The following is a 13,684-nucleotide window of genomic DNA, read 5'->3' on the forward strand; positions in this document are numbered from 1 at the left end:
AACACAAGCATCAGCACTACCAATAGGTCTGGCCAGTAGCACTGTCTGGAAGTTGTTGGATGTTCCAACAAAAAAGAAAACGAAAGAAAAAAAAACATTACCTTTTACAGGCGCATTTGAAAGATTGAAGCAGAATAAACCAAAAGGACTGCAGCAGAAGTGAATGTGTATGCAAGTATAGGTAGATATGTGTGTATGCATTTTTTTTGTATTTCAACAGTGCTTAAGAAATTTGTTAGTTGTTAGGCCAGATCTCAAAAGTACTTTAATACACAAGGACAGCTAAGTACTAAAAAAAGAGTTACAAATTACAGTTGTCAAAATAATATACAACCCATACTAAGAGAGACTAACAAGGATTTGCAGTGTGCAGGTCTACCCCTTGGGTTTGTCAGAGTGGACACCAAACACCAAAAAACCCTTACCTAGGCTGTGGTAGTATGTGAGATTTCATGTAACCACATACCTTTTAAATCTAGAGGTTTTGCCACAGTGTAATAACAATCAGCACCTGCAAGTCTACTGACTGTTACATGTGTTTTTCACAATAAATAATCCAGGCCTACTGCCTTTGTCAATAACTTTTCATAATATATAATATAGTAGACCTATGGCATCTGACATAACTATTACCAGTAAACTAATCAGGTTTATATACTTTATAATTTGGCTTTTTCCCATATCCAACTCAGGAGGGATATCACAGTTCAAATCTTCTATTCTAGATTTCTAAGAAAGAAACAACCAACAGCAAACTTCTTGGCCACTACGGTGATCTATGAGATTCTATGTAATAAATATTTGCTGACAGAGTTTAACACAGCATAATAATTATCCACCTTAGAAGCTTATTGGCTTTAACATTTGCATTTATTCACAATAAAAAGGCCAGACCTTCTGACTTTGCCGTACCCTTTCATAATAAAAAAAATCATGGTATCTGACATATGACATCATTGGTTTGGGATCAAAACCTATGTAGGATTCCTACATTGAGCATAAACATTCCTACAAAGCAATCAATCTTAATTCTGCGCAAGCAACTACGTAACGCCCAAATAAATGCTATGGTTAAGGAAATCAACATGCATGAGAAACCAATAACTAATTTAGGCCTCCTCCATTGAGCATAAACATTACTACATGTCATAAAGTGCAATACCATCTAATGCTAACTTCTGGCCAATCAAATGCTGTAGTTAAGGGAATCAAAGTGTATGCAGAGCCAAAGCCTCTGTATCATTAGTGCTTCTTAAATGATGTTTTCTGCTGACCCCATAAGGTCTAGTACAGGTGTAGTAACAGCTGCTCTGTCATGGCAGGCCTAACCACAAAGCAGACCAAATTGTAAAAGCAATTACGTTTGTTTTATCCCTCTTTTTGTGGCTGTGCCTTTTTAAGATTAATTTTCAAATATGTATCAGGAAATAGTTTTTAATGACTACAGTTGCTGTTTGCTAATTCATTATGTATTGAAAACATTGTTTTTCATTGATTTTACTTTCTCTCATGGTGAATTCCATGTGGTCCAATAATTCATGCCATAAGCCATGCATTCTCTGCAACTTCGAATCAGATCAAGTACACTATAATAAAACAGCAAACAACTTGCTTATAAAAGTTACAATGGTGAATCTTGTGAACACAGACACTAAGGGAACGACCCTCACTTACAAATTAGCTAGTAAAAATTTGGCCAGCATTTGTAAATAGAGCAACTCTGAACTTTTTACGACATGCTGTGTGAGGGGTCTGTGAGAGTTGATGCACAGAAGGCAATCCTGAATGCTGCAAGCAATATTTGTGGTAATATTTTGAAAATGCAGCAGTGAAATTCGTTATGCACCTCCAATATCAAAAGGATTAAAACATCGGCACATGCCTGCCCTTTTATACACAAACTGCAATTGGTCCAATAATGCTGCCCTCTATAACACAATAACATCCATGATGCACCTTCCTCATTTCCTCAATCTTGTCCTCATTCCTTTCTTCTCTTTTGACCCCACTTTTCTACCTCATGTTACCAAGTGCTATCAGTTACCAAGTGCATTCACAACCTGAGCAACATACACTACTGAGATGCTGGATTCACAGAAATCATTTCTTTGTCTGGTGTCTTAGTCCCAAAAGCCAGTTTACCATTAGATACACTTACTCATCAGATATAGCTGGCAAGATACCTCAGTAATAAATGTTCCTATTATGGTTCCCTGAGGATGACTGGTAGGTAACAGGTTCAAATCATGTTCCTGCAAACTCAGCCTTTCATTCTTCTTATAAGAAAGGGTGTGGCAAAGCAGTGTGGGACTTTTGGTGGGGAGAGCGCAAACTCTCGGTTTTCCTTGTGATTATTTCCAATGTTGAGAGGACTGTCATATGACTCTGCAGCCCAAAGTAGCAGACTGTGGTCTATGGTTGCCATATTAGAGCGTAGAACACAAAAGCAGAGCACATGGATGGATGGTACAATCTAAGCCTTCTTCTTCCCACCACTCCTGCAAATTAACTGGCAACCCTCTCTCTCTTAAGTTCAATTGAAAGAATTACAACTTGTGGAGTGGTAGATCAACAGTAGCACTTGGTTCTGGTTTAATTTCCTGAAACATTTTTTTCATTCATTCAAACTTCATACTGGTCAGCGGCCAGTTGCATGACTCAGGGAGAACACTAGAAGTTATGCAAATGAAGGAGTCAGGGGTGGCGGAATCAAGAGATGGCCTGACCCAGAGAATGAATGCCTTAGGTTTGGGGTGGATTTGAACTTCGGGAAAAATTGTGCAAGTTGAAAGAGGAAGTTGGTGTAGGTTGGAAGCCTTGGGACTCCCCACCTCCCTGGACTTACATTCATCAAAAGGAGTGGGCTGTCTACTCTCTAGTCACCACCTCCTTGAAAATAAAATATTAAGTAGAAGCAGTGGGTGAGAGAATAGCCTTGGCAGAAACATTGAAAGTATAGGGCTGCAGGCAATGATATGACTGTTATAGATCTGCCACTTCCTGACTATACTTACCTATCAGGGAAAATTGGAAACGCCCCCACAGCTACATCTCCAATTCGCCTGCCATATGTGTGGGACTCTCATAACAAAGGCATGCACACTCTACCAGACTAGCCAAAATATGGGCAATGTAGTGGAGCATTTTACATGTTCTCTGCTTCCTTTAACCCTCCAGTCTCTTTACACCACACAGATGTTTGCTTTCCTAAATGCATGTACAGCAGAGGGTAGAGTAAAGACAGGAGGCTAGAAGAAAGTGGGGTAGTGGAAGAAATAGAAAGGTAAGGAGAGAACATGTGTTAGAGGCAAATGTATACACAAACATAGGGGGGAGGCAAAGAAGAGGGGTGAGCCAAGGCATTAGAGAGGTAGGTGGCCTAATGTATTTCTTTGTTGGCTTGAATTCTGTTGGGGATCAATTCCTCACTTTCACTAGTGCCCATGGCACTCTTGCTATGTCACTGGGCTTTTCACTGCAAAGTGTGCCCTTACTTTCTTAGGCTGCCATAGTCTGCCGGTGATTTAAAATCTGGGCATGGGATCCTTCCAATTTGTATGGCCAAATCATAATTGAAGGATTAGACAGTCTTGGCTTCTCACAACTCGTTAATGTCCCAACTCACCCACTATCACATTGCCTCCACCTACTTTCCATGACTGCTTGACCTTCTCATTGCATCCTCTCTGCGGTTATGTTGATCAGACCATAGTTCAATTAACTTCTTCAATTGAAGTGAGTTATTAAAAAATATATATATTTCTTCTGCCCATAGCACTGTATTTCACAGAAACTTGAACTGTTGTCTTCTGCTTTCATAAAATTGCTTCTGGATTCACCAGACCACGCATAGAGGGGCCTTAGGAAATCCTAGTACAACTTGAACAGATGTGTTTGGTAGTAGATACTCTTGCTCTCTTGTCCACTTGCACACCTAATCCTATGAAGACCAATACATGGATTACATATAACTTTCACCAATTGAAACATGAAGAAAGAGTCCTGAAAAGACATTGAACTAAATCAAAGCTACTCTCTCTTACCACTTGCAGAGTGCACTCTAGGGTATACTAATAAGCTTGCACCAAGGCTAGAAAAGTTGACTTCTATGGACATATTACTCGGGCATAATTTGACCAAAGGGCCTTTTCATGCCTATAAAGAAATGGTAACCTGTAGTATATTGACAATTAGTACCCTCAAATGAGCTGAAATGCTCTGAGAGAGCATCTCTTCTACCACACCTTGTACTGATTATCCTCACCCAGTTGTAGATGCCTGCTCTACTCATCTTCATGAGTACTTGCCACTCAATTCAAAATAACTTTATTTGGCACAGGACCATAAAAGTTTGACAGTCCATTTTTAAAATACATTATTAAAATATTAAATCCTTAATGAAATTGAATCACAAAACTAAATGCTTCATCAGCCATAAAATTTCATATCTGTTAACATAGAGCTGTGAAAATCATTTGATTTCTTCTCCCCAACCAGTTTGTGTGTACTTGCCTTTCACTGATGATACTTTCAGAAAAATCTTGATATCCTTCAAAAAATCCTCACCGCTATTTAATGATTGTAATTTAAAAGTGGTTAGCCTGGATCCCACTACACCTTTACCTTTAATCACCAGACTAAGCAATCTCTTTGTCTCTCTATGATCAAGGCCTAAATCACATTGTCATCACTGCTATTGGAAAGAAACCTTTTGGCCGATCCAAACATTTAAACTGACCTATCTTAGGCTATTCTGTGTTACAGTGACACTCGAAACAGTAGTCATCTGTCAACCATCTTCACACCTGGAATCAAATGACCTTCTCAGTGACTTTCATTTGGGGTTCAGACGCCCCAGAGGCACAAAGTCTAATATCAGAAATCTGCTACTGAGCACCCAAGACAAAGGAATACTCTGTGCATTGATTTTATTAAACCCCCTCCACTGCATTTCAACACTATCAGTCATAAGGTGATCCTCGACTGTGTGTCTCACTTGGTTGGTATCATCATAATAGCACTGTTTCTGTTTTACTTCCTTCCTATTTATTTTGTTTGTTTGCAAAGCACTGCAAAAAAACCTTGTGGGAGCCTCACTGTGCCTTGGACCAGGTACATAGATGATTGAAAGATAGATTAATGTTGGATAATATATGAGCATATTTTGGAATGGCATTATCAATTGGAGTAAGAAATTGACTGTATGTTGGTAGAAAGGTGATACAGACTTGGATGACGATTCTGCAGTATAAAGGGGAGGAAACTGGTTTTAGGAATTTGACCCACAACATGAGGAAACAAGCATTTGCATAGCCAATAGGTCTCGCCTTCGGGATCTTATGTTTTTAGTTTTGTTTAATATATCATTTGATGCATGTGGGGCAAACATTTCTGGGGACCGACACTAATTTTTCCTCAACAGGCTTTAATCCAGAACAAGAGAGAGAAAACACAGAATGAGAAAGAAGGAAAAACAGTGATAAAAGTGAAATACAGGAAGACAGGGTGTCTGTGGTTGATAAGGCATACGGTGAGAAGTTTGGGGCTTCGTCCTTTCAAAAGCGCGTGCTTCTTCAATCGTAAAACATAAATGACAAGGACCCTAGCTCTACCTACACTCCTTGACCACTACAGGAATAGTATCAAAACATTGCAGGAAGTTCAAATACAAAATATAAAGACTACTAAAAGAACTACTTACCACAGCATAATCTTTCATCAAAACTGACTCTTAGGGATGCCTCACTCATGTGAAATCAAAACATAGTTACTTTGCTGAACTGCTTCTCAAAGTACTAGGTCCAGTCAATAAGACATAGCGTGGGTAAAGGCAATCTACATGTTTGCCTCTGGTAGCGGTTCATGAAGTATCTCTCAGAATTTTCAGTGTCAAAAAGAGGATGCGATAGCGTGGTTTTGTAGGGTAGGCCCCCTTAAATCAATGTAGAATAAAGAGCTACCCAGTCCTGCTCACGCCAGTCAAGTTACTGGGAGTATGCCTCGAGCCACTAATGCACAAGCATTCACCAAAAGTACAAAACAGCTAGCTGTATATAATCTAACACTGATAAGACATGTTACCTCTTCATTCACAAATAGGTTGCTTTCAATAGAAAAACGCATTGTGTAATCAGACTCTTCTACAAACGAAATCACCAAAGTTGCTCCTATCTTTTACTAAATTGCTACACATCTCGGGGTAGTATCGGGGGTGAGGGGGCAGTAGAAAAGGTTCATAGTACCATTTGTTCGGATTGACTGCTAGGAGATGCTCCTTTAAAAATGCTATAAAAGGTAAATGTGGGGCCTTTTGTCACTTCTGGTGGATAGCGAGTTGCTGGATTGAAAAGGTAATGATTTATTTTTGCAATTAAGCGCGGTTTTATGGAAGCGGAGACGTTCCTTTAATTAAGCAGACAGGGATTCCATTACACCCTTCGAGAAGATGGCGTTTCTTGTTTGCCATGTCAAGGGATGCACATTGGGATGGACAAGGAGCGGGGCAAAGAGTAGCGCCTCCGCCTCTATGGATACTTGTGCATGCTAGGCGCTGGACACCACCACCCACTAGAACACACTCGGACTCGGAAGTCCCCCGACTTGCATGAACTGGACCTTTTCTCCCCATTTAGTGTCCAGAACTGAAGCTCCCTATTGTCTTTCAGGAACGTGCTACTGTGTTTTTAATATGTACAGACTCCTCTCGCATAGCGCCTTGTTTAGTTTCCAGCAGCTGGTGCGTGCGTGGGAGCAGCGAATGAAAATAATAATGGAAGGTGCCGATGTATTTCTTAAACCCAAACATTGAGGATATACGCTTACGGCGAGAAGTATTTTACTTGTAGGCAAAATATAAAACACCTTGATACACTGAAACCCAAGAGTGAATCAGCTCACCGCCTGCGGAGTATCAACCTAAGACTGTAAACTCAGCCACCCTACTACACAATACCTGTGACACTCCACCTTACACTCACCCAGCCCACACCGCCTACCCTGCTCCCCAGCTTAGTTCTCAGGGTTACAGTTTGCTTGCCTATCCAGGCCGCGGCTGGGGTGGCAAGGCCATGCATTTAGAAGAGACCCATAACGTGGGGATCGCTATTCACCAACATGGGATTCCTGCTTAACGGGCCCACCTATGCTTCTGCCTATTTTTTTAAAATCAACACGAAAAGAAGTAGACGGTGAATGGCGAGTATGGTGACGCATCAGAACCGGCTGATGGGAAATGTAGTTCCTCATTATAGCACCAGACACAAGTTTTCAAATGCCCACACAAGCTTCCTATGGAAAAATGGCGGTGTCCCCAAAACAGATGTCCGTTGATCCGAGCCTTGTCCTGTCTGCTGCTCCGGGACAGCAAAATTTGTCTGAACTGAAAGGCTGAGGCGTGAAGGAATTAAAAAAGCCATTATTAGGAACAGCAGAGAGGAAAGACTATCAGGTATCATCAGTGACTTTAACATCAACATACGGGCACAGCAGCAGGATTCCTGTACCGCGGGGAACTGCACCCTGGAAGATGCTCCTTCGGAAACAAAAGAAGCCTGGAAAGAGGAAGCAAGGAGGAGCGGGAAGCACGAAGGGAAGGCGTGAAAGAGGAGCAGGGGCGAGTGACCGAGGAAAGATTGGAGGAATTGAACCTGTGACGTTTAAAAGGAGGCGCGCGCCTGAGGCAGCTGGGTGGTGCAATATTGAAGGGGCGGCCAGGAAGCAAGGAGAAGCGGGAAGCAGGAAGAAGATAAGGCGCAAGAGAGCAGCGGGGCGAGTGAGCGCAGCAGTGAGGTGAACGCGCTAATTAGAAACAGATGGTCATAATTACAAACAGATGCCGATGTGCGCGTAACTCGACCTAACAAGCCCTGTAGTGGTGCGTGCATGCACGCGCAGGCTTCACTTTTCAAGCACTGCACTCGTGCTTTGTGGTGTGCCGTTGCTCGCTCCCGCAAGTTGGATGCCGCCACAAGCACGAGTGCAGTGCTTGAAACGTGAAGACCGATGACTAAAGGCCCTCCTAAAGCAGCGCATGCACGCTGCCTAGGGGAGACCTAAAAAATAGAAAGGCACAGGATGGCTGTCCAGAACTCTGCATGATCAAACTGGTTTTAGTGGTCTCTTGAATTTGAGAAAGCCAGATTCCATGTAGAGAGAAAAGCAAAGAGCTCCACAAAGAAGGTGTGGAAGGTGAGCGTGCAGCAGCTTGGGTGTCAGTTGATTTATTCTGAAATTAGAACTGTACCACCTGCCACGGAAGATCCAATATGACATGATGCAGCTAATTCCATACCGTAGGAAATACCCAGTCCACACTCCCTATGTAATTTACCATAACCTGCACAGTGCTGCCTGATGCTGCTTCCTATGTTTGCAAAGGTAGCTGGCACAGCCAGAAAACTGTCTCAGCACACCACAGAACCTGTCCACACACTGCTTGATTGCCCTTTAGGCCGTTTAGACCCTGAACACTGTCATATTAAGTGCTCATATTGTTACATGCCCCAGCACAGGTGTAAAAGTTATATACTGCAGGGACATTTACAAACTCTAGAAATTGAAGCTCTTGAGTACTTCTTTACTAATGGTCTTACTTCTTGCCTGTTTAGTTTCGCACCTTGAACACTGTGTCGGAGTGCCTTTTCTCCTTGATAAATGGAGACGACATGTTTGCCACATTTGCTCAAATGCGACAGAAAAGTCTGCTGGTGTGGCTCTTTAGCCGGATCTACCTCTACTCCTTCATCAGCCTCTTCATCTACATGGTGCTGAGTCTTTTCATTGCGCTTATCACGGACACGTATGAAACAATTAAGGTATGGAACATTAATTTTAAATTCATTAAAAAGTTGTCATGTTTATTATGATATTTTTCATATATTTATAAAAACTCCTCTCACATTTTTTCAAGTTATGTTCGCTCGCTCTACTTGGATAAATTGCTTACATTCCAGATGAGAACATATTTCGATCAAATTGTAAGTAGACTTCGGACCTTCAAGTCTAAGTGATGTCCCTGGCTACCTAACCCAGTGGCTATGAAAGCCATTATTCCATCCCACCACAGATGTCAAGACAACAATGTTCCCTGAAGTTTGACAGCTAGCTTGTCTCTTCAAGGATAAGTGGGAGCTGCAGCAAGCCACTCTCTAAAATGTCATAAGGACTTCACCAGAAAGGGAACATGAAGATCAATTTTCACTAAACACCTACCCCGCCTGAAAACAAAGATGACTTTATCACTCTACCGCGACCTGCACATACCCTTTGCTTCATGTCCTTCACTGCATCTCTCTTCTGAATTCAGTGAGTGTACCTCATCTCTGAATGCATTGAAGGTACTCCTGGAGGCTTGCATTTCTGCCCCTTATATGTTAGTCTGTACATGAAACCACGCCAAGTAACAAGCATTGGAAACTCCAATAGGTAAGACATGTACTGTAATGTAATGTAAGCTAGACCTATTGCCTTGGCCATTTCTTTTTATTTTACTGTAAGTGTTGCAGTTAACAGGGGCCAATATGATAAATTAAAGCTCAGCATGCAAATGAAACATTGGAATAAGAAGGCTGACACAAAACCCTTATCTGGGCGTTTGTGTGGTGACATGAATGTTGCCAGAAAGCTGAAGCTGTCTCTTGTCAGACTTAAGCTAACTTCATAACTCCAGCTACCATTTGCATTTTGCTTCACTAAGAAATGTTTTTAAAAAAACATACATCAATAAAATACTCTTGGATAACAAAGTTCACAGTAGCAGGATCTAAAAGTCTAACCCACTACTATTGACCTGTGCCAAACTCTTCCTGCTTCCCTTCAGAAAACATGTAAAAATGCGCTTCTTCGTAGGCTTATAAAATCAGAGGGAAAACCCAGCCAGAAACAGAGATCATTGGAAAGAAAGGTATCCAAAATATCCAAAAGTACCTATAATGCTCAACTGTTTGTATTATTATTTTTTTAAAAATATTTTTATTATTTTTTAACAGTAACTCTGCATCGATTACAGAGTATCCATAAATGATTAGCATTACAACTCTCATAACATTTACACTTCTCAGGCAGGGCTCCCTTCTGACAACATCCCCTCCCTCCCTCGCATTGCTCATAAACTGTTTGTATTATTAAAACAGATGAGTCCTGAATGTTTATGCACATATGTAGTGTTATCTTCCCAAAAATATTATTAAAAGAGGTGTACTGTTTACCAGACGCAACCCCCGCTCTTTATATATGAATACATCTTGTCACAAGAAAATGACTGAAACTTTCAGTCACTGACAGTAACTCCTTTATGGTGATATGCTTTCATTGTTTTAAGTATGATATTGATCTTGTTTGAGGCACATGTTGATTTCAATATGCAGTACTTTTCATAAGGATAGTGATTTCATTAAAAACAAGCATTTGAAATGCAATAGGTCTCGCATTTACGCAAGTTTATTCTATTGGCATTGTAAATGACAAAGCGTTTTATTATGTTTCAAAAACCAAAACATAAATAAAAGGCATTGTCATTTACAATGCCAATAGCTCAAACTCCCGTAAATGCGAGGCCTGTTGCATTGCACATGCTTGTTTAGACTTGCATGCAATACGTGCATGGCAGTGACGCTGAATGACGTGTGCATCTCTGATCATTTACTGTGCTTCCAATAGTGGAAGGATTCCCATCCAAGCCTTTGCGTGTGTCCAAATAGCTTCTACTCTTGAGGATCCATTAGCCATTCTTGCGTTGTGCTCCTGTCTTTAATGAACAGGAGAATGTTGGGTCGGATGTCAAATTGTTCGGCATGTTAAATCAAGCGCCAATCTTTCAGGGGGGTGGCGAGAGATGGGCAGGGAAAAAATGCTAATTATTCAAAGCAACGAATAATTTTTAAAATAATGAAACAATTCATTGTCGGCATATCTTAAATCTGATAAGCCCCTACCAAATACACACAACTGGAAAGCAGGCTGCCGCGTGAATATCTAGCAGTTTTGCTGCATTTTTTCATTTCCCAAAAATATTCAATTCAATAGTATAGTGGCGCAGCACGGTTTCTGTTAGTGGCTAGTAAGTTCTCCCAAGATGCACAAAGAACAGAATGTTTCGCCATTCTCTATGCCTTATATGCATGCCTGTGCATGTAGTGGTGGGGCTTGGATTACTTTACTATGGAGAATCGCATGACACTTTCTTTGTGCCGGCAGGGACTAGTGTAGCAGCAATGGGTCTTGCAGATGATATAGCTATCTGTTAAACCTCTCGTTCACATTTTTTGGGAGGGTTCGTCCTCTTTGGACTCCTCTTCAAAAAACGGACATTTCAATGAGATCACCAACCTAAAAACCTCCTTCGCCCTCCAAAATATATTTTATCTCCATTTACTTTAACGGGATCCCCCTCCAAAGCTTCTCGAGCTCACATTTTCTGCTGACTAAAAGGCGGAGTGTTATGTCCCAGTCATACCTATGCTCGGAATAAAACTGGTCAGGAGTCATGTTAACCCAATGCCTTCGAGGATGTGATATGCTTTTCATTACCCCCAGGTCCCTCCGTCCTCGACACCGTCATGGACAAGTGACATGTAACTATCTCGCTGACAGAAAAAGAACGAAGGAATACTGGACCTACCCTTCCCCCTCCCACTGGGAGTACATAAGGAGTACCGTCCCAGCATTCCTCCTGTTCTTTTTCTGTCATCCTGACGGTGTAAGAGGACGCGGCAGGAGCGGGGGCGCTCCTGCCTTTTTTCTGGATGTCGCGTTGTGGCTGCTGGCTCTTACCTGGTGCCGGCGGCCCTTCGTTGTTGGCCTCTCCCTCCCTGCTGGGCTTGGGGGGAGTGGCGCGGGCCTCTCCATTTCGTGAACCTCGCGGCGGTGTAATACCGCGTTGGTTTCTTCTTGGCCCGATGGCCGCCTCCCCTGGCCTGCCGGGCTTGCTGGGGGGCGCGGCCGAGCTGCTCCTTTGGATTGGTTGGAGCTCCTTCCCCGGCCGGATGTCGTCATGCCTGACTTCCGGTTTTTGATCGTGTGGACGGAAGTCAGGCGCCTCGAGGTTACCGGCTTTGGGAGACTCGTTATAACGAGCGTTTGGGGTGAGTACCGCATAGCGGTTGTTATCTCTGGCGATTTTGCTGTGTTTGGTGTGTTCTTTAAGATGGGAAAGCATTCCAGGAAAAGACATCACCGGGAGAGGTCTTCCTCTTCTTCTAGGGCTTCCAGGTCTCCCTCACCTGCCAGGTCCAGGCGCCGTGATGCTGGTGCTGATGCGCATATTAAGCGCTTGATCAGGGAAACCTTGACTGAGATGGGTGATGTTGGATCCCGTCGCAGGTGTCCTGCTCCTGTTTCTTCAGCCTCTAGTGGCGATGAGTCTGCTGGTTTGGGGGATGAGGAGTTGAAGGGCAAATATGTGGACAAGGATGCTATGACCATGATTGTGCAGCATGTTAAAGAGAACATGGGGTTCCCTGACGGGGACGCGCCTAGTACCTCTAGGGGCCCTTTGTTGCGACAATTTCAGAGTGCTGCCACTGTCGATGTACCTGTCCATCCCTTCATCAAAGATGTTTTGAAACGCGAGTGGGCTGATCCTGATTGCATTTTGATACCTCGATTCATGACGAAACTCTATCCTCTGCAGGAAATGGCTGCTGAACTGCCTGATTCAATTCCTCTTGACTCATTTGTGGCTAGTTTGGTGGGGCGTACTTCCCTTGCTGAAGATGCTGTGCTGAAGGATCCGGTTGACAAGAAGGCGGATGTGGCGCTCCGTAAGGTGTATTCTGGTTCCCACCTGGCCTTGAGGGCTGGCATCTACGGGACTTATGTGTCGCAGTCCCTGTTGTCTGACCTGAAGTCTCTATCAGTCTATGGATAATGCCACGGACTGTTCTGGTTTGCTGGAGCAGATTGAGCGTCAGGTGGAGCTGCTCTCTGATGTCTCCTTTGACGTTGTGCGTGCTTCTGCTCTGTCCGGGGGGGCTTGTGTGGCTGCACGTCGCAGTCTTGTCCTTAAGGACTGGAAGACTGACTCTGCGCAGAAAGCATGCGCCTTGAGGTTGCCCTTTCAGGGTACAATGTTGTTTGGGGGGGGAGTTGGAGGCAAAATTGCACAAATTGTTTAAGGAAAAGAAGCATTCTTCTTCTTTTAAAGTCTCTGCTACTGCTCCTGTCCCTTCTAAACCCAAATCTTTCTTTCGCCCTGCTTCTCGTAGGCAGTTTGTGAGAGGCCAGGGTAGGTTTGCTTCTGGCCGTGGTCGGGACCGTAAGGCTAAGTCCCCTCCTCCTGCCAAGCCACGTTCCTGACTCTTTGGCGGTGGTTCCCGGGTTGTTGGTTGGAGGGCGGCTGCGCTTCTTCCTGGATGCCTGGGTTCAGTCTTGTTCCGACGTCTGGGTGTTGGACATCGTTCGCCAGGGTTATGTTCTGGAGTTTACGGCTCCTCCTCCAGACTCGGGTGTTCGGCCGACTCCTTGGCCTTCGAGTCGTGTAAAGCGGTCTCACCTTTCTCTCGGGATTCTGGACCTTCTTCGGAAGGGTGCCATTCAGGAGGTTCCTCCGTTGGAGACGGGGTTGGGTTTCTATTCCCTGGTCTTTCTGGTTCCAAAGAACACGGGGGGTTTCCGCTTGATTTTGGATCTGCGGGTCATGAACAAATGGGTGGCCAGGATCCCTTTCCGCATGGAGACCTTGCAGAGG

General features: G+C 43.4%; 1 protein-coding gene across 1 annotated transcript in view; it reads left to right on the plus strand.

Moving 5' to 3' along the window:
• MCOLN3 (mucolipin TRP cation channel 3) overlaps positions 1-13,684 on the plus strand; it is a 589,861-nt gene that overhangs the window by 495,311 nt on the left and 80,866 nt on the right. Inside the window, exon 12 of the mRNA XM_085602079.1 lies at positions 8,607-8,813. Within this exon, the coding sequence (XP_085458205.1) occupies positions 8,607-8,813 (207 nt within the window). The remainder of the gene's footprint in view (positions 1-8,606; positions 8,814-13,684) is intronic.

Source organism: Triturus cristatus, chromosome 4_2, assembly GCF_964204655.1.
Source record: "Triturus cristatus chromosome 4_2, aTriCri1.1, whole genome shotgun sequence".
Taxonomy (NCBI): domain Eukaryota; kingdom Metazoa; phylum Chordata; class Amphibia; order Caudata; family Salamandridae; genus Triturus; species Triturus cristatus.